The sequence below is a fragment of the Pseudochaenichthys georgianus genome, chromosome 11 (genome assembly GCF_902827115.2).
Source record: "Pseudochaenichthys georgianus chromosome 11, fPseGeo1.2, whole genome shotgun sequence".
Classification (NCBI taxonomy): Eukaryota; Metazoa; Chordata; class Actinopteri; order Perciformes; family Channichthyidae; genus Pseudochaenichthys; species Pseudochaenichthys georgianus.
The window spans coordinates 5289717-5313768 of record NC_047513.1 but is presented as its reverse complement, the minus strand read 5'-3'; the positions used below and the strand labels follow the sequence as shown (position 1 = coordinate 5313768).

At 42.2% G+C, this 24052-nt stretch overlaps 3 protein-coding genes and 1 long non-coding RNA gene across 4 annotated transcripts; all 4 read right to left on the bottom strand.

Annotated features, from left to right (window-relative positions):
* Positions 1-1992: 1992 nt before the first annotated feature.
* LOC117454978 (sporozoite surface protein 2-like) lies at positions 1993-3459 on the bottom strand. Its single transcript, XM_071204726.1, has 2 exons — positions 2162-3459; positions 1993-2077 (listed from the first exon to the last, which is right to left on the bottom strand). Exon 1 carries the CDS (start codon positions 2833-2835, stop codon positions 2188-2190), a length of 648 nt encoding a protein of 215 aa, XP_071060827.1. The 5' UTR covers positions 2836-3459; the 3' UTR covers positions 1993-2077; positions 2162-2187.
* Positions 3460-3533: 74 nt separating this feature from the next.
* On the bottom strand, positions 3534-3976 carry LOC117455462 (uncharacterized). The gene is made up of 3 exons (XR_011644042.1): positions 3927-3976; positions 3796-3839; positions 3534-3710 (listed from the first exon to the last, which is right to left on the bottom strand). It is a non-coding gene; the product is annotated as an uncharacterized lncRNA (long non-coding RNA).
* Positions 3977-11711: 7735 nt separating this feature from the next.
* On the bottom strand, positions 11712-13556 carry LOC117454979 (sporozoite surface protein 2-like). Its single transcript, XM_071204725.1, has 3 exons — positions 13473-13556; positions 13342-13385; positions 11712-13256 (listed from the first exon to the last, which is right to left on the bottom strand). Exons 1-3 carry the CDS (start codon positions 13493-13495, stop codon positions 11734-11736), a joined length of 1590 nt encoding a protein of 529 aa, XP_071060826.1. The 5' UTR covers positions 13496-13556; the 3' UTR covers positions 11712-11733.
* Positions 13557-21658: 8102 nt separating this feature from the next.
* LOC139434855 (sporozoite surface protein 2-like) lies at positions 21659-23058 on the bottom strand. The gene is made up of 3 exons (XM_071204908.1): positions 22842-23058; positions 21813-22779; positions 21659-21728 (listed from the first exon to the last, which is right to left on the bottom strand). Exons 1-2 carry the CDS (start codon positions 23056-23058, stop codon positions 21839-21841), a joined length of 1158 nt encoding a protein of 385 aa, XP_071061009.1. The 3' UTR covers positions 21659-21728; positions 21813-21838.
* Positions 23059-24052: the final 994 nt, after the last annotated feature.

Genomic DNA, 24052 nt, shown 5'->3' with positions numbered 1-24052 from the left:
TGCATGAGCTGACCAATCATCGCACTGATGAAGCCATTGGAATCAGCTTGGGAACTCCGCCCTCTGGCAACCTGGGCAGGTGTCCACACTTTAGCTAATTTGACACATTTCACATTTCATTCTGTCAGCAGATCTGATTCAAAAGTCAGTTTAACCAAATGATAACCTTTACCTGGCCGCTAGGCAAAATTCCCCTGACAGGCGATAATAGTTTGATCGTAGTTTTGTTTTTGTTTATTGAGGTTTTGATTTAATTTTCCTCCTTCAATACCACAGAGGTTTTAGTAAGACCCAGAAACTAAGACCTAAAAAGTGTAAGCTTTTGATCTTAAAACGACATGAAATGACAAGCTGTATTAAAATCAAACACATATATATGTATACATATTAACATATGTTTAAGATTTAATGTATATATATATGTTCCACTGCAAATAAGATATTGTTCTCTTCCACTGAAATTGAGATCTTATGGGACCTTTTACCACTGTTTGATTACTTAAAAACAAATGTTCTTGTGATTTGAAAATTATTTTGGAAGTGTTTTGGCTTATTGAAAACCACATATTTTATATCACTGCTTATAATTAGACTCAATTACTGTAAATGTTCTTTCCTCCAAGCAGCCATTGATTATAGGCCCCTATAAAAGTCACCTGCAGTGACTGAAAGCACTTTTTGTAGCACACTTATGGTTTCAGTAAAGAGAGACACAGCTGACAAAGACACAAACTATTTTATTAGCCATCATTCATTATACTCGTTTCACAGAAAATGTAATTCAAACAATGTTTCATTATTTTTTACATTACAAAGAAAATAAACTATTTGTATGTCCCAACTCAAGGCTCCACATTTACCATTATTTCAATTGCTAGATATTTTAATATAAATATTATAGCAATATATAACATTATATATATGAGCATAAAACATGTAGATACATCATTCTTAAAACACCAACTGAGAGCCACTAATTGAGGCGATACTGCTAAAATAGGGAGGTAGAAGTAATGATTTAGACTGGAGTAAAAGAGTATAGTAAAAGATACACATTTAAATTGAAAAATGAAATAATTTAGAACTGTACATAGAGAGAAGGAAGATGGAAAGAAGGATAGAGGAAAGAAAGAAAAATGTGTGAACGTTGTAGGGGTCTGTTAGCTGAGTTTGAGGCCGAGAGCCAGCTCGTTCTTCTGGATCTTTCCGTCTCCGTTGATGTCGCAGTGACCCATCAGAGCTTTCCTGAACTTGTCCAGGTCTGTGCCACTGATGCTGGGCTGGAGGAGAGGGTCGGGGGGTGGAAGAGTTACAGAGAGGTCAGAAGACTCCTGATGAATGACACTGACTGATATCTGATCAATAACATTGTGTATCAGCTCTGTATATAAGGGAATGTAAGGGCACCTTCACCAGCTCCATCATATCTTTGACAAATCCATCCACCTCAGGGCCCTCCAGCTCACCCGTATTACTCTATAGAAGGAGGCATACTTTTTAATTCTCTCAGTGTTTCTGTTTTTGATTAACAGTTACACACATGCCTAACAGGACCTATACACATTAGGCCCGAAATACAAACATATGCATTATATGACATCAATTCAGCAGCATGGAATAAAGCATAAACTGCAATGTTTTTGAAGATGTTGTTTTAAGTGATACAAGTTTCTCATGTGTAGTCCAATAAACCTCATTAGGAGTCTGACACTTTGAAATAATATTGGCTACTCATCCTTGAAAGTTCTCATAGCCTTTAAGTCATCAAACTTTCAAATGTTAAGTGAAGAACATTCTTAGTCAAGTCTTTTAAACTTGCTGGTCAATACATATAGTTGCATACACATTACTGTGAGCTGCTGTTCACAATGTTATTGTACCTAGCCAGGAAAACAAACCCCTGAAGTTCAAAGGAAACAAGCAAGTGGTTGTGGACATGTTCAGGAAGTAAGGGTGCATCACTGTCTGCGGCACACAAGTCAAGTTTCAAATAACATCCAAAGAGAGTGTGTTCCAAGTATTTTATTAAATTCAAAGTTGATGCCAGTTCAGACTTCTTCCAGGCAAGTTCAGGAACCTGAGAACAGAAAATACAATTTAGAACATTTGTAAAGCATTTCCCTTACTTCATTGTAGCAATCTTTAAGTTAAACCAACTTACAGTTAGGAAGGTCAATGATGTCTGTTCTACACTGGCACCAGTTGCTGCGGCCACCTGGGCTGGTATGGGAATGGCATTGGAATTTCTCTCAAACTTCTTGGGTCAACATTCAAGTGCGAGTTTGAGTCAGTGGGCTGCACATTAGAGCCAGAAGCAACCCTTCCTTGGGAAGGAATGTCCCACATGCCAGCTTTACTTTGGAACACCCATTGCAGGGGTTTGGCCTGCTGAGGGTTTGAAGGGTAGGCGGGTTGGTAGGGCTTGGCCTGCTGGGGATTCGAAGGGTAGGAAGGCCGGTAGGGCTTGGCCTGCTGAGGATTTGAAGGGTAGGCAGGAAGCTGGGGTTTGGGCTGGTACCTAGACTGCAAGGGATTTGAAGGGTAGGAAGGCTGCTGGGGTTTTGGCCGGTACCTAGACTGCAGGGGATTTGAAGGGTAGGCAGGCTGGTAGGGCTTGGCCTGCTGAGGATTCGAAGGGTATGAAGGCTGGTCGGGCTTGGCCTGCTGAGGATTCGAAGGGTAGGCAGGATGCTGGGGTTTGGGCTGGTACCGAGACTGCAGGGGACTTGAAGGGTTGGTAGCCTGCTGGGGATTCAAAGGGTTTGCTGGCTGGTAGGGCTTGGCCTGCACATTAGAGCCAGAAGAAACACTTCCTTCGGAAGGAAAGTGCCACATGCCAGCTTTACTTTGGAGCACCCCTTGCAGGGGTTCGGCCTGATGAGGTTTGGCCTGTTGGGGATTTGAAGGGTAGGAACTCTGCTGAGGTTTTGGCCGGTACCTAGACTGCAGGGGACTTGAAGGGTCGGTAGCCCGCTGGGGATTCAAAGGGTATGCTGGCTATTAGGGCTTGGCCTGCACATTAGAGCCAGAAGAAACACTTCCTTCGGAAGGAAAGTGCCACATGCCAGCTTTACTTTGGAGCACCCCTTGCAGGGGTTCGGCCTGCTGACGTTTGGCCTGTTGGGGATGTGAAGGGTAGGAACGCTGCTGGGGTTTTGGCTGGTACCTAGACAGCAGGGGACTTGAAGGGTTGGTAGCCCGCTGGGGATTCAAAGGGTAGGCTGGCTGGTAGGGCTTGGCCTGCTGAGGATTTGAAGGCTGGTAGGGCTTGGAGTAGGGACCAGAGTGCATCACAATTGCAGAACTTGAAGCAATACCAGACTGAAAAGAGTTTGGATTAGGGGGCAAAGGGAAAGCCCACGGGGCAGCTTTGCTTGGAAGGACACCATTTGCACTAGGGTTAGCTTGAGGTAGTTGGTTTGGCTTACGAATTATTGGTTGGCTTGGCCCGTAACTAGAAACTCTTCCCTCAGGACTGTAACCATCTACTTGCCTACCATGAGAGCCACTATAACCTCCTGTACTTGGTGCAGCAGCTGGCTTCAGAGTCTCAGATAAAGCCCCATCAGCATGAAAGGGTGAATAACTACCCAAAACCCTCTCAGGCTGTGCTGAACTATCATCACTGAAAGTGGAAGCAGGTTTAAGGCTTCTTGAAAAATCAAAGTGAGGTGTAATGCCACTGGAGCCTCCACTTCTGTAGCTGAGTGCTAAAAGGAGAACACATTTTTTAAAAGACAGCCTTAGAGGAAAATTATACATTTCAATTGCAGCTTGTGAACCATAAATCCTTACCCTTTGCTTGATGCCCAAAAATCAAGAGTGAGATCACAAGAACTCTAAGAAAAGAGGAATTAAACATGAGCCAACCAAAAACAGTTTAGTAGAATAAATATAAGAAATCTGCCAAAATAAGAATATCTTACCTCACACACAATCCAAAATACATTTTTGTTGTAAAACTGAAACCAAACAGTAGTGATGTTACGTATTGCGCCGAGGCTTCGGAGCGTGTGTCGAGTAATCCCCGAAGCTTTTTGTGAAGCTTGTATCGAGGCTTGTATCGTTTTGGGCCAGTGACGTCACCGATGACAAACGAAGCCTCGCTGCCTGTCGATACCACGTGACTGCTTCACGAAGCGATTCAGATCGGTTGAACCGTTGAACCCATACAGTCTATGGTTGAACCACAACGCTCATAATACCCATGGATGTATAATAAGAACCATATTACCCCTCCTGTACCCGGGCCCGCTGGTGACACGATGTAATTAAAAGAGCTCAGACCGTCACTCATATAGAGGTCGGAACATGTCATAATAAATAGATACAAGCATAAATAAATGTAGGAATAAAAACATCAATAAATACAGGAATACATATGTTGCAGTTTTTTCCGGGAGCTTCAGTGTGTGTGCTTTGGCTCAGCTGGAAAGCAGTTGACTCATGACCGCAGAGTCCCTGGTTCAACGACTCGTCAATACGTCTTTTTTGTTGTTTATAAAAGCTACAGCTAAATGAGATAATGTAGTTAATAAATGTATTCTTTGATATGGTTTAGCCTTTCTCAGGCTACAACATGGTTAAGTTTATGAATATTATTAAGGAATACAAATCCCTCTTTGCAATGTTTACCAGCCTCCTTAGGCTTTTCAATCACAATCATTAAACTGGAATAAATACAATATTGTTAACATGAAAATATGATTTTCTGTTCGTTGTTTAGAGTTATTCTAAGGCTTTACTCATTGGGGACTCGGTATGAGAGAGAGCACACTGTTGAGAAGTCCAATCTGCCTGTTTTACACACTTTGACCAACAGGGGGGGCTTGTGTTCAAATGAAGCCCATGATGAAGCCTCATGAGATGAACCCTTTTGCGAACCAATTGGCTGGAAAGCTTCAAAGCTTCATAAGGCTTCATCTCGCCATCACTACCAAACAGTATGTAAGCGGTGTGCAGCAAATACAAAAATAATCTATTATTTCAGATTCATGACTGCTGCAAAGACAGTGGTCCTTTTAAAGTGTCGGTGCATGAGCTGACCAATCATCGCACTGATGAAGTCATTGGAATCAGCTTGGGAACTCCGCCCTCTGGCAACCTGGGCAGGTGTCCACACTTTAGCTAATTTGACACATTTCAACATTTCATTCTGTCAGCAGATCTGATTCAAAAGTCAGTTTAACCAAATGATAACCTTTACCTGGCCGCTAGGCAAAATTCCCCTGACAGGCGATAATAGTTTGATCGTAGTTTTGTTTTTATTTATTGAGGTTTTGATTTAATTTTCCTCCTTCAATACCACAGAGGTTTTAGTAAGACCCAGAAACTAAGACCTAAAAAGTGTAAGCTTTTGATCTTAAAACGACATGAAATGACAAGCTGTATTAAAATCAAACACATATATATGTATACATATTAACATATGTTTAAGATTTAATGTATATATATATGTTCCACTGCAAATAAGATATTGTTCTCTTCCACTGAAATTGAGATCTTATGGGACCTTTTACCACTGTTTGATTACTTAAAAACAAATGTTCTTGTGATTTGAAAATTATTTTGGAAGTGTTTTGGCTTATTGAAAACCACATATTTTATATCACTGCTTATAATTAGACTCAATTACTGTAAATGTTCTTTCCTCCAAGCAGCCATTTATTATAGGGCCCTATAAAAGTCACCTGCAGTGACTGAAAGCACTTTTTGTAGCACACTTATGGTTTCAGTAAAGAGAGACACAGCTGACAAAGACACAAGCTATTTTATTAGCCATCATTCATGATACTCGTTTCACAAAAAATGTAATTCAAACAATGTTTCATTATTTTTTACATTACAAAGAAAATAAACTATTTGTATGTCCCAACTCAAGGCTCCACATTTACCATTATTTCAATTGCTAGATATTTTAATATAAATATTATAGCAATATATAACATATTATATATATGAGCATAAAACATGTAGATACATCATTCTTAAAACACCAACTGAGAGCCACTAATTGAGGCGATACTGCTAAAATAGGGAGGTAGAAGTAATGATTTAGACTGGAGTAAAAGAGTATAGTAAAAGATACACATTTAAATTGAAAAATGAAATAATTTAGAACTGTACATAGAGAGAAGGAAGATGGAAAGAAGGATAGAGGAAAGAAAGAAAAATGTGTGAACGTTGTAGGGGTCTGTTAGCTGAGTTTGAGGCCGAGAGCCAGCTCGTTCTTCTGGATCTTTCCGTCTCCGTTGATGTCGCAGTGACCCATCAGAGCTTTCCTGAACTTGTCCAGGTCTGTGCCACTGATGCTGGGCTGGAGGAGAGGGTCGGGGGGTGGAAGAGTTACAGAGAGGTCAGAAGACTCCTGATGAATGACACTGACTGATATCTGATCAATAACATTGTGTATCAGCTCTGTATATAAGGGAATGTAAGGGCACCTTCACCAGCTCCATCATATCTTTGACAAATCCATCCACCTCAGGGCCCTCCAGCTCACCCGTCTTACTCTATAGAAGGAGGCATACTTTTTAATTCTCTCAGTGTTTCTGTTTTTGATTAACAGTTACACACATGCCTAACAGGACCTATACACATCAATCAATCAATCAATCAATCAATCAATCAATCAATCAATCAATCAATCAATCAATAAATCAATCAATCAATCAATCAATCAATCAATGTTTATTTATATAGCCCAATATCACAAATGTTACATTTGTCTCAGTGGTCTTCACAGTGTGTACAGAATATCAGTATGACAATACGACACCCTCTGTCCTTAGACCCTCACATCGTACAAGGAAAAACTTCCGAAGAAAACCCAGTTTAAAGGGAAAAATGGGAGAAACCTCAGGGAGAGCAACAGAGGAGGGATCCCTCTCCCAGGATGGACAGACGTGCAATAGATGCTGTGTGTAAATTGAAAGGATAATACATTTGCAACATAGGTAGTCCAAATGTTTGGAAATGCATGTGTGTATAATAGGAAGATGAATCCACGAGGATATCCATCCAGGACCGATGATCCAGGACCACAGCCACGACTCGCGATCCAGGGCTCGCGATCCAGGACACAGGACCGCAGGATCATCCATGACTCCGGATCCCGGCGTATATAGACACCAAAAAGAAAGACATTTGGGGAAGCTGGATTAATCGGAACATGAGAGTACACAGGTATAGACAGAGAGAAGGAAGAAGTAAGATGTCCCCCGACAAACTAAGCCTATATCAGCAAAAAACTAGGGGCTGAATCTAATCAGCCCTAACTATAAGCTTTATCAAAAAGGAAGGTTTTAAGCGCACTCTTAAAAATGGATAGGGTGTCTGCCGCCCGAACACAAACTGGAAGCTGATTCCACAAATGTGGAGCTTGATAAGAAAAGGCTCTGGCTCCCATTGTAATTTTAGAGATTCTAGGAACAACCAACAACCCTGCATTCTTGGAATGCAATGCCCTAGTAGGACAGTAGGGTATAATGAGTTATTTAAGGTAAGATGGCACCTGCCCATTAAGGGCTTTGTAGGCGAGAAGAAGAATTTTAAATTCTATCCTGTGTTCTATAGGGAGCCAGTGTAAGGCAGCCTTTTCCTCCCCGGCCACGGAAACCCCCTTGGTTCCCTCTGCCCTGGCCCTCACCTTGGGTCCAGGCGGTTGTGACAGCCTGGACCATGGTCAGCTGGGCCTTGTCTTTGCGGTCCCGGCGTTTCTTTTCCTCACTGGCCTTTTCTTCTGAGAGCCGTTTCTCGGCATGTCGGCGAATTTCTTCCAGCCGGGCACCGTCCAGTACGCCAATGCAGGAGTTTCGCACCGATGCAGAGATAGCCGAGGATAGGCCGTTGAGGAAAGCGTTGCTGAGGTGTGTCTCCCACACTCCCACTTCTGCTGGTTGCCCGTCCTCTTGTTTGATAATGTCACTATTCTCGATGAACACTTGTTCTAAGCGGTGGTAATAGTCATTTACTGTTTCCTCCGGGTTCTGCTTACATGCATAGATTCTTGACATGTCGACTTTGGCGGGGAACTTTGTAGTTATTGCAGTCTCTAGGCGGGCCAAAGCATTGCGGTAGGTAACGTTCTGGCCATCCTCCCACTCGGGTTTTTTCATGTGCTGTTGACCTCCCAGTATTTCGGTGAATTGGCTGACGTGTGCCGGACCCATTTTCAGAGTCAACAATTTCTTTATCTCCGGCATGGTAGGGGAGAATTGTCTACAGAACATGAGGAGTGCTGCAGCGAATTTAGCACCTCCTAACTCAACATCTGGCAGGTGATCTCTTGATATCTCCTTCATCTCTGCTATGGTCCATGGGCGACTAATGAAGGACCATCATGTCCGGCCACCTGTATCATAGGACAGGCGAGAGTATGCTCTTCGTCCTCCTGGTCGCTCTGCTGGCGGAGGTGTTCTTTTCTGTAGATTACAGCTTCCTTCGCCTTTCTTTCCTTTTTCTCTATCTTGTCCTGGATCTTTTTCAGTCTTGCTTCTTCTTCTTCATCTTCTTTTCTCTGTCTCTCTTCGTCTCTTTCCCCTCTCTGTATGTCCTGCTGTGCAGCTGCTCCAGCGGCGGCTGGTATGCTGACCTCTGGTCCAGCAGCAGCAGCCCCTCCAGGAGCCTCATCAGCAGGTAGCAGATGGGGAGGTGGAGGAGGGAATGGAAACCCCGAGTCGAGGAGAGGGTCCCGCACGCCTGAAAACAGAGCATAAAGGGAAGCATGTGGTTTATATTGTGGAGGAAACACAAAACACTTTTTCTCTTCCTTTTCACCCTTATCCTCAGCCTGTATTTTTTGTATTGCCTCGGCCAATTGCCTTCTTTCACGGCACTCTGCTTCATCCTCCCAGTATTTTAAACACTTTCTATGAGTGTCCAGTTTTTCCAAGTCTTTTACTTTAATTGTACTCTTCTTTTTCATCCCATCTCCATACTCTTGTAATTTATCTCCCAGGTTTTTGATTTTTAATTTACTCAAAGAACCTCCCTTAGGAAATCCGAACATTTCCGTCCATATATTTAATTTAGACAGACTTTCTTCACCATATTTTGCTCGCATGACATCCACAATCGGACCCTCAGGAGAATGTACAAATCCCCTACCCTGCTTTGCTCCCATAACAAAGTATTTAAAGTGTTACCAAAACACTCCGTGTTACCAAAACACTATTTTTTCATCCGTCGATGACCAGATATCCCGAATATCCTACTTTCGAGCAGTCCCTCTCATAAATGTCATGTCGAGTTTAATTACGTTTAACTTTAAACAATTTAGACTTTGTACATCTCACCCAGTATTGAAAGCCCCTTTTAGTTCGTTGGATCTCGTGAAGTCAATCGGTTCCACCCCTCGCGCTGGTCCCCTCGTCCCGTACGGTTTCTATCGAGGTAGAGGAGGATCCAAAGATCCCGGAGCTAGCAGCCACCAGCGTCCAGAGGTGTTCCCAATCGAACATACAGAGATCCTGCCGACAACGCCATTTGTTATGGAAATCTAGGACCCAAACACGGCTGGAAAGTACAAGTCAAAGTGATCAAAACAAATAAATGGTGAATCGAGAAAAGCTGTCTTTTGGTTATTTATTTGAAGCTTCAAATACACGATAGAATAATTAAATATGTCACAAGTCGAACAGAGTATAAAATAGTCTGCCCGAGAGTGAGCAGTACAATGAAAAAGCAGAAGTTATATATGAAAAGAGTGGGAATGTTATAACTCTTGTATTCACACGGCCAAATTGTTATGAGACACCTTCTGGCCTTGAGCAGATAGCATAACGGTTCTTGTGTGACTGTGTATGAGTCTCCCAGTAGCCAAAACAGCTGTGGCCTTGCAACGCCTGGGAATAAACCCATAAGAGAATATAATAGAATGATAATAGTAAAAGCACATCTCAGGAAATAAGAAGCATTTGGTTTAAGCATATAATAAAAACATTCCACTACACTGGCTACAGTGCTGAAAAGAAATCTTGCATTATTCTTATTCTCATCTATTAATGAAGAGTAGTAGGCTGCTCTCACTTTACGCAGTGCTTTCTTATATTCATTGAGAGTAATATGCCAAATTAAAGGAGATTCTTCAAGTTTAGTGGAACGCCATATCCTTTCAAGTTGTCTAGACTTTTGCTTTATTTTGCGGGTTTCGGCATTATGCCATGGAGCTAATCTATGTTGTTTTATTTTCTTCTTTTTCAAAGGAGCAACAGAGTCTAATTGTATTCGCAGCGCATCTATAGCACTATCAACAACATGATCAATTTGGGGTGGTGTACATTTTGTATAAGTTTCCTCCCCTACATGCAGACATGCTATCGGGTTAAGTATTGGTGGAATCTCTTCCTTAAATGTGGCTATAGCACTAACAGATAGGTTTCTGCTGCAAGAGCTTTTGACTAATGCTTTGTAGTCTCGTAATAGTACTTCAAAAGTTACTAAGAAATGGTCGGATAAAGCAGGATTATGCGGTTCGACTAAACTTTGCTCAATTTCAATACCATAAGTCAGAACAAGGTCGAGAGTGTGATTATAGCAGTGGGTTGGTTTATTTACACTGACAGAAACCAATAGAATCTAATATAGAGTTAAATGAAACAGTAAGGCTATTTTTATCATCGTCAACATGAATATTAAAGTCACCTACGATAATTACTTTGTCTGTTTTAAGAACCAAAGTTGATAAAAACTCAGAGAATTCTGAATAAGGACCTGGTGCACGATACACTGTAACAAATAAGATTGGCTGCAAAGTTTTCCAGGTCGGATGCATAAGACTAAAAACGAGGCTTTCAAAGGAGGTATAATTTAATTTTGGTTTAGTATTGATAAGTAAACTTGAGTCAAAGATTGCTGCAACTCCACCTCCTCGGCCCATGCCTCGAGCAATATGAGTGTTGATATGGCTGGGTGGAAAGCCTCATTTATGCTGACATATTCTTCATGTCTCAACCAAGTTTCAGTGAGACAGCATATATCAATATTATAATCGGATATTAAATAATTTACCAATATTGCTTTAGATGCTAGAGAGCTTATGTTTAAGAGACCACATTTAATCTTCCTGTTTTGTTGCACTGTAGTAGTTGTTACATTGACTTTTATACACAATAGGCCCAAAATACAAACATGCATTATATGACATCAATTCAGCAGCATGGAATAAAGCATAAACTGCAATGTTTCTGAAGATGTTGTTTTAAGTGATACACGTTTGTAATGTGTAGTCCAATAAACCTCATTAGGAGTCTGACACTTTGAAATAATATTGGCTACTCATCCTTGAAAGTTCTCATAGCCTTTAAGTCATCAAACTTTCAAATGTTAAGTGAAGAACATTCTTAGTCAAGTCTTTTAAACTTGCTGGTCAATACATATATTTGCATACACATTACTGTGAGCTGCTGTTCACAATGTTATTGTACCTAGCCAGGAAAACAAACCCCTGAAGTTCAAAGGAAACAAGCAAGTGGTTGTGGACATATTCAGGAAGTAAGGGTGCATCACTGTCTGCAGCACACAAGTCAAGTTTCAAATAACATCCAAAGAGAGTGTGTTCCAAGTATTTTATTAAATTCAAAGTTGATGCCAGTTCAGACTTCTTCCAGGCAAGTTCAGGAACCTGAGAACAGAAAATACAATTTAGAACATTTGTAAAGCATTTCCCTTACTTCATTGTAGCAATCTTTAAGTTAAACCAACTTACTGTTAGGAAGGTCAATGATGTCTGTTCTACACTGGCACCAGTTGCTGCGGCCACCTGGGCTGGTACGGGAATGGCATTGGAATTTCTCTCAAACTTCTTGGGTCAACATTCAAGTGCGAGTTTGAGTCAGTGGGCTGCACATTAGAGCCAGAAGCAACACTTCCTTGGGAAGGAATGTCCCACATGCCAGCTTTACTTTGGAACACCCATTGCAGGGGTTTGGCCTGCTGAGGGTTTGAAGGGTAGGCGGGCTGGTAGGGCTTGGCCTGCTGGGGATTCCAAGGGTAGGAAGGCCGGTAGGGCTTGGCCTGCTGAGGATTTGAAGGGTAGGCAGGAAGCTGGGGTTTGGGCTGGTACCTAGACTGCAAGGGATTTGAAGGGTAGGAAGGCTGCTGGGGTTTTGGCCGGTACCTAGACTGCAGGGGATTTGAAGGGTAGGCAGGCTGGTAGGGCTTGGCCTGCACATTAGAGCCAGAAGAAACACTTCCTTCGGAAGGAAAGTGCCACATGCCAGCTTTACTTTGGAGCACCCCTTGCAGGGGTTCGGCCTGTTGGGGATTTGAAGGGTAGGCAGGATGCTGGGGTTTGGGCTGGTACCGAGACTGCAGGGGACTTGAAGGGTTGGTAGCCCGCTGGGGATTCAAAGGATTTGCTCGCTGGTAGGGCTTGGCCTGCACATTAGAGCCAGAAGAAACACTTCCTTCGGAAGGAAAGTGCCACATGCCAGCTTTACTTTGGAGCACCCTTTGCAGGGGTTCGGCCTGCTGAGGTTTGGCCTGTTGGGGATGTGAAGGGTAGGAACGCTGCTGGGGTTTTGGCTGGTACCTAGACAGCAGGGGACTTGAAGGGTTGGTAGCCCGCTGGGGATTCAAAGGGTAGGCTGGCTGGTAGGGCTTGGCCTGCTGAGGATTTGAAGGCTGGTAGGGCTTGGCCTGCTGAGGATTTGAAGGGTAGGAGGGCTGGTTGGGCTTGGTCTGCTGGGGTTTGGGATGGTACCAAGACTGCAGGGGATTTGAAGGGTTGGCAGCCTGCTGAGGTTTGGGCTGGTGGGGCTTAGGCTTGTAGCCGGCCTGCTGGGGCTTTGGAAGGTTTTTGGGCTTCTGGGGCTTGGAGTAGGGACCAGAGTGCATCACAATTGCAGGACTTGAAGCAATACCAGACTGAAAAGAGTTTGGATTAGGGGGCAAAGGGAAAGCCCACGGGGCAGCTTTGCTTGGAAGGACACCATTTGCACTAGGGTTAGCTTGAGGTAGTTGGTTTGGCTTACGAATTATTGGTTGGCTTGGCCCGTAACTAGAAACACTTCCCTCAGGACTGTAACCATCTACTTGCCTACCATGAGAGCCACTATAACCTCCTGCACTTGGTGCAGCAGCTGGCTTCAGAGTCTCAGATAAAGCCCCATCAGCATGAAAGGGTGAATAACTACCCAAAACCCTCTCAGGCTGTGCTGAACTATCATCACTGGAAGTGGAAGCAGGTTTAAGGCTTCTTGAAAAATCAAAGTGAGGTGTAATGCCATTGTAGCCTCCACTTCTGTAGCTGAGTGCTAAAAGGAGAACACATGTTTTAAAAGACAGCCTGAGAGGAAAATTATACATTTCAATTGCAGCTTGTGAACCATAAATCCTTACCCTTTGCTTGCTGCCCAAAAATCAAGAGTGAGATCACAAGAACTCTAAGAAAAGAGGAATTAAACATGAGCCAACCAAAAACAGTTAAGTAGAAAAAATATAAGAAATCTGCCAAAATAAGAATATCTTACCTCACACACAATCCAAAATACATTTTTGTTGTAAAACTGAAACCAAACAGTATGTACGCGGTGTGCAGCAAATACAGAAATAATCTATTATTTCAGATTCATGACTGCTGCAAAGGCAGTGGTCCTTTTAAAGTGTCGGTGCATGAGCTGACCAATCATCGCACTGATGAAGTCATTGGAATCAGCTTGGGAACTCCGCCCTCTGGCAACCTGGGCAGGTGTCCACACTTTAGCTAATTTGACACATTTCAACATTTCATTCTGTCAGCTGATCTGATTCAAAAGTCAGTTTAACCAAATGATAACCTTTACCTTGCCGCTAGGCAAAATTCCCCTGACAGGCGATAATAGTTTGATCGTAGTTTTGTTTTTGTTTATTGAGGTTTTGATTTAATTTTCCTCCTTCAATACCACAGAGGTTTTAGTAAGACCCAGAAACTAAGACCTAAAAAGTGTAAGCTTTTGATCTTAAAACGACATGAAATGACAAGCTGTATTAAAATCAAACACATATATATGTATACATATTAACATATGTTTAAGATTTAATGTATATATATATATGTTCCACTGCAAATAAGATATTGTTCTCTTCCACTGAAGTTGAGATCTTATGGGACCTTTTACCACTGTTTGATTACTTAAAAACAAATGTTCTTGTGATTTGAAAATGATTTTGGAAGTGTTTTGGCTTATTGAAAACCACATATTTTATATCACTGCTTATAATTAGACTCAATTACTGTAAATGTTCTTTCCTCCAAGCAGCCATTGATTATAGGCCCCTATAAAAGTCACCTGCAGTGACTGAAAGCACTTTTTGTAGCACACTTATAGTTTCAGTAAAGAGACACAGCTGACAAAGACACAAACTATTTTATTAGCCATCATTCATGATACTCGTTTCACAAAAAATGTAATTCAAACAATGTTTCATTATTTTTTACATTACAAAGAAAATAAACTATTTGTATGTCCCAACTCAAGGCCCCACATTTACCATTATTTCAATTGCTAGATATTTTAATATAAATATTATAGCAATATATAACATATTATATATATGAGCATAAAACATGTAGATACATCATTCTTAAAACACCAACTGAGAGCCACTAATTGAGGCGATACTGCTAAAATAGGGAGGTAGAAGTAATGATTTAGACTGGAGTAAAAGAGTATAGTAAAAGATACACATTTAAATTGAAAAATGAAATAATTTAGAACTGTACATAGAGAGAAGGAAGATGGAAAGAAGGAAAGAGGAAAGAAAGAAAAATGTGTGAACGTTGTAGGGGTCTGTTAGCTGAGTTTGAGGCCGAGAGCCAGCTCGTTCTTCTGGATCTTTCCGTCTCCGTTGATGTCGCAGTGACCCATCAGAGCTTTCCTGAACTTGTCCAGGTCTGTGCCACTGATGCTGGGCTGGAGGAGAGGGTCGGGGGGTGGAAGAGTTACAGAGAGGTCAGAAGACTCCTGATGAATGACACTGACTGATATCTGATCAATAACATTGTGTATCAGCTCTGTATATAAGGGAATGTAAGGGCACCTTCACCAGCTCCATCATATCTTTGACAAATCCATCCACCTCAGGGCCCTCCAGCTCACCCGTCTTACTCTATAGAAGGAAGCATACTTTTTAATTCTCTCAGTGTTTCTGTTTTTGATTAACAGTTACACACATGCCTAACAGGACCTATACACATCAATCAATCAATCAATCAACCAATCAATCAATAAATCAATCAATCAATCAATCAATCAATCAATCAATCAATCAATCAATCAATCAATGTTTATTTATATAGCCCAATATCACAAATGTTACATTTGTCTCAGTGGTCTTCACAGTGTGTACAGAATATCAGTATGACAATACGACACCCTCTGTCCTTAGACCCTCACATCGTACAAGGAAAAACTTCAGAAGAAAACCCAGTTTAAAGGGAAAAATGGGAGAAACCTCAGGGAGAGCAACAGAGGAGGGATCCCTCTCCCAGGATCGACAGACGTGCAATAGATGCTGTGTGTAAATTGAAAGGATAATACATTTGCAACATAGGTAGTCCAAATGTTTGGAAATGCATGTGTGTATAATAGGAAGATGAATCCACGAGGATATCCATCCAGGACCGATGATCCAGGACCACAGCCACGACTCGCGATCCAGGGCTCGCGATCCAGGACACAGGACCGCAGGATCATCCATGACTCCGGATCCCGGCGTATATAGACACCAAAAAGAAAGACATTTGGGGAAGCTGGGTTAATCGGAACATGAGAGTACACAGGTATAGATAGAGAGAAGGAAGAAGTAAGATGTCCCCCGACAAACTAAGCCTATATCAGCAAAACTAGGGGCTGAATCTAATCAGCCCTAACTATAAGCTTTATCAAAAAGGAAGGTCTTAAGCGCACTCTTAAAAATGGATAGGGTGTCTGCCGCCCGAACACAAACTGGAAGCTGATTCCACAAATGTGGAGCTTGATAAGAAAAGGCTCTGGCTCCCATTGTAATTTTAGAGATTCTAGGAACAACCAACAACCCTGCATTCTTGGAACGCAATGCCCTAGTAGGACAGTAGGGTATAATGAGTTATTTAAGGTAAGATGGCACCTTCCCATTAAGGGCTTTGTAGGCGAGAAGAATAATTTTAAATTCTATCCTGTGTTCTATAGGGAGCCAGTGTAAGGCAGCCAGAACAGGAGTAATGTGGTCCCTTTTCCTAACTCTGGTTAGTACACGAGCCGCAGCATTTTGAATCAGCTGAAGCGACTTGACTGACTTCTTGGTACTCCCTGATAATAAAGAGTTACAATAATCCAGCCTAGAAGTAACAAATGCATGGACTAGTTTCTCTGCATCGTTTTGAGGCAAGATATGCCTGATTTTTGCAATGTTACGTAGATGGAAGTAGGCGGTCCTTGAAATTGATTTTATGTGGGCGTTAAAGGATAAATCCTGATCAAATATAACACCAAGATTACTTACAGTCTCACTGGAGGCCAAATTAATGCCATCCATAGTTAGTATGTCTTTAGATAATTTGTTTCGTAGATTCTTCGGGCCAAGTACAATAACTTCAGTTTTGGTCGTGTTTAACATCAAAAGGTTTAAGGTCATCCACGTTTTTAAGTCCTTAAGGCAGTCTTGAATTGTATTTAGATGATTAATTTCATCAGGCTTGATTGATAAATATAGTTGAGTATCATCCGCATAACAATGAAAGTTTACAGAATGATTCCTTATAATATTGCCTAACGGAAGCATATATAATGTGAACAAAATAGGTTCGAGCACTGAGCCCTGTGGCACTCCATGGCTAACTTTGGTTTGCGTGGAAGATTCATCGTTAACACGTACAAACTGAGAGCGTTCAGATAGATAGGACCTAAACCAGCCTAAAGCAGTTCCCTGTATGCCAACTAAGTGCTCTAGTCTTTGCAATAGGATATCATGGTCGATAGTATCAAATGCAGCACTAAGATCGAGCAAAACAAGAATAGAGACAAGTCCCTTGTCTGAGGCTATTAGAATATCATTTGTGACTTTAACCAGAGCTGTCTCTGTGCTATGATGTGGTCTAAAGCCAGACTGAAAATCTTCAAATAAATCATTGTTTTTTAAGTAATCACACAACTGTTTTGCGATCGCTTTCTCAAGAATTTTTGAGAGGAACGGAAGATTAGAAATAGGTCTATAGTTGGCTAAAACCTCTGGATCGAGGTTGTGCTTTTTAAGAAGCGATTTTATCACTGCTACTTTGAATGATTGTGGAACATAGCCTGATAATAAAGACATATTCATAATATTTAATAAAGAAGTGCTAATTAATGGAAAAACTTCCTTCAACAGCTTAGTTGGAATTGGGTCTAACATGCACGTTGATGGTTTAGAAGAGAGAATCATTGAATGTAATTGTTCAAGGTTAATGGCTGAAAAGCATTCTAGTTTACTATCTAGTGTAATATTAGAACTTACGATTCCGGGAGCTGTTGATAACACTATACTGGTCGAAGGCAAGAGGTCATTAATTTTGTTTCTAAGAGTAACAATTTTATCGTTAAAAAAGCACATAAAATCATTACTACTGAGTGCTAAGGGAATAGAAGGCTCAATCGAGCTGTGGTTCTCTGTCAGGGTCTAAGGACAGAGGGTGTCGTATTGTCATACTGATATTCTACAAGATCTGGAGACATGCTTGTCTCAGATTGTTCTGGAGGAAGGATGCAATGATTTTACAGCATAATTGTGCAAAAGTTTCCCGGTTGGTGGTGTAGAAACCTTAATGCTTAGTGTTTAGATAGGAGGCTGCTTGTTTATATGATGGTCTGGAATGCTGAAAAGATTAAAGTTTAATATTCTTGGTTAGCAAACAAGACATCTGATTATTATGTCACACATAATAATCTTGTTATAGAAACTAGCTATGGGTAAAACGTGTGGTTGTTATACCATTGTTATCATGAACAAAAGATAAATAAGGAAATAGTATCTGCTTAAAGATGAATGGATTTCATATCCTAGAGGGGATTAGTTATTTTGAATACTTCACAAGGTATCTACTAATGTATTGTAAAGACCTTGAATTGACTTGATAAATAAGTGAAGATAAGAAGATGTATTGACCATAAATTAGTCAATTGGTAAATAAAAAATAGCGGAAAAGAGGAGAACTATTAAAGTGAAGTGAAAAATCATTCTAAAACACACTGATAGGAAAGGGGGGGGGGCATGAAGGAAGTATGCACTCGACTTTTTATTCATGTGTGAATTTGGTAGTGTTTTAATTTGTTACAGTATTGATCAGTTCAAAGGGAGAGTTATAGTAACAGCTCTATAAGATCAGACAAATATTTATTTATATAGGTCATGTTGAAGGGAAAGCTGGTTCTAAACAAAATATAGTATTTTAATTTGAGGTACTGGTTTCACCATTGTGGCATAGTTAGTACCATAGGAGGGCTTTCGGATGGACATGCGAAATGATTTCTGTTTTTAAATCCTTGATGAAATAGGGAGTAGTTGTTGCATGTTCGGACACCCAGAGTTCCACGCACTGTTAAAGAGGGTAACATTGTTCTTTAAGTGCACCAGAATTGAAGATAAATTGATAGAATGAGTTATGGAATACATAGCAGAGCTTTACAGATCCTAGTAATGTTTTGACAGAAGATAATAGTGATGTACACAAGTTTCTGAAATAGATCTATTAGTCATTTTAATACTAATTAGGTGTAAATGAATTGCAGTAATAGTAGTAGTACAATAAGGAAGTGACATTTTTTGGCTAACACTTTTTAGGGAATTTGGGAAACCGCTGTTCCAATGAAAGGTTAGAGATATCTTGAACATTATAGTTGTAATTGTGAATTAATAAATGATGGCGCTATAGACGGAGGAGGCTGGCCTGTGCTGGAAGATCGGAGTCTCTGCAGAGCACGACACATGGCCAAAAAGACTGAGACCAACTGACCTTTGACCCTGACCGACAGGGTAACTTGGGAAGGCACTCTCAATGACTGACTCTGAGGTGTACCTGACCAAACCTAACTTTACAACCTGACAGTGTGAGTGTGAGTGAGTGTATGTATGCATCTGATCAGTGCAACTGCATGATTTAAAACGATGACTAATCAAGCATGTTTTTGGACTAACACATTATTTTTGTGTGATAATAATGTGTGAAATGGGAGGTTTCCTAAACATTCCACAAAAGGGGAAACCGCCCACATGTGACCCGTTTCTAATCTGCTTGATGATATTTCATTCCCACAGGAGGTGGCGGTTTGCAGAATGTGAAACTCAAACTAAAACATGAAGATTCTGTTTCTTTTAGGACTGAAAGATGGAGAGAAACACTTCATTACACTGAAGTGTTTACTGTGGAAATGATGGATGCACATTTGGGAAAAATGTTTGGTATTGTCTTATAATCCATTATGACCTGAAGGTTTTCTTCCCATACAGGATTTTGTTTACACAGGAGATAATGTGTAAAAAAAAAGGGGGAGTGTAAACTTCACAATGTACATTTTTCATTTAGGGACTGAAAGGAACCGGCTGCCCCAACTCGATTGTTCAATCGGACCATTGATTGACAGTTTTAGAATTGACCTGCTCCATATCTTGGGATAAGATACTGTTGTATGAATGTTGACATTCATAAACAGGTAACACAGATAAAGAATCAGTGGCCAAGGGGCTACCAGAGAGATGTAATAATACTGAAGAAGCTGACCTCGGGATAATATCTAAGCACTGACGGGTAGAAGCAGTATCACCAGGAAGCCATTCACTTTGTTAGTATCGTGATTTTGGTTGTTTTTGAATCCATAACATTAGTGTGTTTCTTTACAAGAAACATTAGCAGTTCAAATCATATTTAGATTTTTAATGGGATCTCAAGGATTTCATTTAAAAATAAACACAGATGCTTGTCAGAAATTCAGAGCTATTGAAATATGTTATTTAGTTTACCTAAAGATGTTGGGGTTCTTATTTAGTTGGCACAGTCCAAGTATTAAGATTCTGAAGCTGCACAAGTAATTTAGAAAACCTGTTCACAGACGTCTGTTGTTTTAAGACACCCCACCAACAGGCTCCAAGTGGCCTACGCAGTGGTGGGTCAAACGGCTGAGGGCCCCAGAGCCCGGAGCGTAGGCATGAGGGATTTTGTATCAGATTTCTCCACACAGGTTGTTGACGCCAAAAGGGGGACCCGAGACGCAGGAGGCCGAAGGTCATCGGGACAAGGTGGATCAACCCCAGGTGCTCCGGCCCCGACCGAGTGACCCAGCGGATCTCTCAGGCCGTCCGCATAGGAGGAAAGGGGGACAGCTCGTACCACGGGAGCCAGTGTGCGGCGGGGAAACCACCTGCTAGGACCAGGGGACGACATCAAGACGGATCTGGGTCTCGTCATGGAGGTCGACACGGATGCTGTCATCAGCGGACTGGAGGAGAAGGACCTCGAGGACATCCATGCAGCAGACGACTTGGAAGCGGCTGGCAGTGGGCTGGGGGACTTGTCGAGGCAGCAGAGGAGTCTACTTCTCTCTGATCAGTTCCACCCGTGAAGGGAAAGCCGCATCTCCCCCTCCCTATCAGCTATCAGCTGTCGTGTGGGCTATTCCTTTGGGAATACTCAGCTGCCCCCTCATGGTTCCTTCACTGCCATGGGAAGTGATGTTCTGTTCCTTCACGATTTCAAATACTCTGGATCTCAGTTTCTGATGATATTGGAGAGGAGTGACAATAGTTATGTTTCAAGATGCCTTGTGTAAGTTTATCTCTGGAGAAGGAGATAAAAAGGGGGAATTGTAAGGAAATATTTGTATGTATTCATGTTAGCAAACTATGAATAAGCTTAAAAGGGGAAATGATTTGTGTAGAAAACAGTGAATATAAGACATTGAGCTGTCTGAGTTGAAAAGTACAGTACGGTGTTTAAGTCCAACTGCTTAGGAGCCTCAGTGGAAATATACGGTGTCAATACTGTGTGGTACAAAAACGCGGGGTCAACCAGATTAAGAACAGAGGCATCCTGTTATGTCCAAACTGATAAGCCAAAAGGTTGCAGAACTCATTATTCTCACTAAATCACCCACCAAGCAGGCGCAACAGTTCACAAGGGCAGTTTTGTGAGTGAAACTTAAGAAGTGAGGTGTTGGAGATATGTGGGCAGCCAAAGGCCAAAGGTCTGGAAAGGAGGTTCAGATAACTCCCCCCATTGTTAGCAATGTATAAAACACAGGAACCAGTCTGTATTCAGTCTCTCTCTCTCTCTCTCCTCTGGCTGGCTCACGTGAGTATCAGGTAAATGTGGGATCCAACAGAAAACTGTATTTAATTTGTACTGCATTTGATTGTATTGCATTGTCATATTACCATTAAAGTGGATTATTGTTAAACGGTTAATTGTATGCTCTGGATTCCTTCCTGTAAAATAACCAGCTTGTTAGGGACGCGCAGAGATTTGGAATGCGGACTAGTAATCCCTTCAAAATCTCTTACAATACACATTACTGTGAGCTGCTGTTCACAATGTTATTGTACCTAGCCAGGAAAACAAACCCCTGAAGTTCAAAGGAAACAAGCAAGTGGTTGTGGACATGTTCAGGAAGTAAGGGTGCATCACTGTCTGCAGCACACAAGTCAAGTTTCAAATAACATCCAAAGAGAGTGTGTTCCACGTATTTTATTAAATTTAAAGTTGATGCCAGTTCAGACTTCTTCCAGGCAAGTTCAGGAACCTGAGAACAGAAAATACAATTTAGAACATTTGTAAAGCATTTCCCTTACTTCATTGTAGCAATCTTTAAGTTAAACCAACTTACAGTTAGGAAGGTCAATGATGTCTGTTCTACACTGGCACCAGTTGCTGCGGCCACCTGGGCTGGTACGGGAATGGCATTGGAATTTCTCTCAAACTTCTTGGGTCAACATTCAAGTGCGAGTTTGAGTCAGTGGGCTGCACATTAGAGCCAGAAGCAACACTTCCTTGGGAAGGAATGTCCCACATGCCAGCTTTACTTTGGAACACCCATTGCAGGGGTTTGGCCTGCTGAGGGTTTGAAGGGTAGGCGGGCTGGTAGGGCTTGGCCTGCTGGGGATTCGAAGGGTAGGAAGGCCGGTAGGGCTTGGCCTGCTGGGGATTTGAAGGGTAGGCAGGAAGCTGGGGTTTGGGCTGGTACCTAGACTGCAAGGGATTTGAAGGGTAGGAAGGCTGCTGGGGTTTTGGCCGGTACCTAGACTGCAGGGGATTTGAAGGGTAGGCAGGCTGGTAGGGCTTGGCCTGCACATTAGAGCCAGAAGAAACACTTCCTTCGGAAGGAAAGTGCCACATGCCAGCTTTACTTTGGAGCACCCCTTGCAGGGGTTCGGCTTGTTGGGGATTTGAAGGGTAGGAACTCTGCTGAGGTTTTGGCCGGTACCTAGACTGCAGGGGACTTGAAGGGTCGGTAGCCCGCTGGGGATTCAAAGGGTATGCTGGCTGGTAGGGCTTGGCCTGCACATTAGAGCCAGAAGCAACACTTCCTTGGGAAGGAATGTCCCACATGCCAGCTTTACTTTGGAGAACCCCTTGCAGGGGTTTGGCCTGCTGAGGGTTTGAAGGGTAGGCGGGCTGGTAGGGCTTGGCCTGCTGGGGATTCGAAGGGTAGGAAGGCCGGTAGGGCTTGGCCTGCTGAGGATTTGAAGGGTAGGCAGGATACTGGGTTTGGGCTGGTACCGAGACTGCAGGGGACTTGAAGGGTTGGTAGCCCGCTGGGGATTCAAAGGGTTTGCTGGCTGGTAGGGCTTGGCCTGCACATTAGAGCCAGAAGAAACACTTCCTTCGGAAGGAAAGTGCCACATGCCAGCTTTACTTTGGAGCACCCCTTGCAGGGGTTCGGCCTGCTGAGGTTTGGTCTGTTGGGGATGTGAAGGGTAGGAACGCTGCTGGGGTTTCGGCTGGTACCTAGACAGCAGGGGACTTGAAGGGTTGGTAGCCCGCTGGGGATTCAAAGGGTAGGCTGGCTGGTAGGGCTTGGCCTGCTGAGGATTTGAAGGCTGGTAGGGCTTGGAGTAGGGACCAGAGTGCATCACAATTGCAGAACTTGAAGCAATACCAGACTGAAAAGAGTTTGTATTAGGGGGCAAAGGGAAAGCCCACGGGGCAGATTTGCTTGGAAGGACACCATTTGCACTAGGGTTAGCTTGAGGTAGTTGGTTTGGCTTACGAATTATTGGTTGGCTTGGCCCGTAACTAGAAACACTTCCCTCAGGACTGTAACCATCTACTTGCCTACCATGAGAGCCACTATAACCTCCTGCACTTGGTGCAGCAGCTGGCTTCAGAGTCTCAGATAAAGCCCCATCAGCATGAAAGGGTGAATAACTACCCAAAACCCTCTCAGGCTGTGCTGAACTATCATCACTGGAAGTGGAAGCAGGTTTAAGGCTTCTTGAAAAATCAAAGTGAGGTGTAATTCCATTGGAGCCTCCACTTCTGTAGCTGAGTGCTAAAAGGAGAACACATTTTTTAAAAGACAGCCTTAGAGGAAAATTATACATTTCAATTGCAGCTTGTGAACAATAAATCCTTACCCTTTGCTTGCTGGCCACACATCAAGAGTGAGATCACAAGAACTCTAAGAAAAGAGCAATTAAACATGAGCCAACCAAAAACAGTTAAGTAGAATAAATATAAGAAATCTGCCAAAATAAGAATATCTTACCTCACACACAATCCAAAATACATTTTTGTTGTAAAACTGAAACCAAACAGTATGTAAGCGGTGTGCAGCAAATACAAAAATAATCTATTATTTCAGATTCATGACTGCTGCAAAGACAGTGGTCCTTTTAAAGTGTCGGTGCATGAGCTGACCAATCATCGCACTGATGAAGTCATTGGAATCAGCTTGGGAACTCCGCCCTCTGGCAACCTGGGCAGGTGTCCACACTTTAGCTAATTTGAGACACATTTCAACATTTCATTCTGTCAGCAGATCTGATTCAAAAGTCAGTTTAACCAAATGATAACCTTTACCTTGCCGCTAGGCAAAATTCCCCTGACAGGCGATAATAGTTTGAT

Coding starts and splice junctions, on each gene's coding strand:
- LOC117454978 (XM_071204726.1), bottom strand. CDS start 2,835: ATGTGGCACTTTCCTTCCGAAGGAAGTGTTTCTTCTGGCTCTAATGTG.
- LOC117454979 (XM_071204725.1), bottom strand. CDS start 13,495: ATGTATTTTGGATTGTGTGTGAG. Junction 13,386..13,472: donor TATTTTGGATTGTGTGTGAG/GTAAGATATTCT, acceptor CTCTTTTCTTAG/AGTTCTTGTGATCTCACTCT. Junction 13,257..13,341: donor TTTTGGGCAGCAAGCAAAGG/GTAAGGATTTAT, acceptor TTCTCCTTTTAG/CACTCAGCTACAGAAGTGGA.
- LOC139434855 (XM_071204908.1), bottom strand. CDS start 23,058: ATGCACTCTGGTCCCTACTCCAAGCCCTACCAGCCTTCAAATCCTCAG. Junction 22,780..22,841: donor CCTGCAAGGGGTGCTCCAAA/GTAAAGCTGGCA, acceptor TCTAATGTGCAG/GCCAAGCCCTACCAGCCAGC.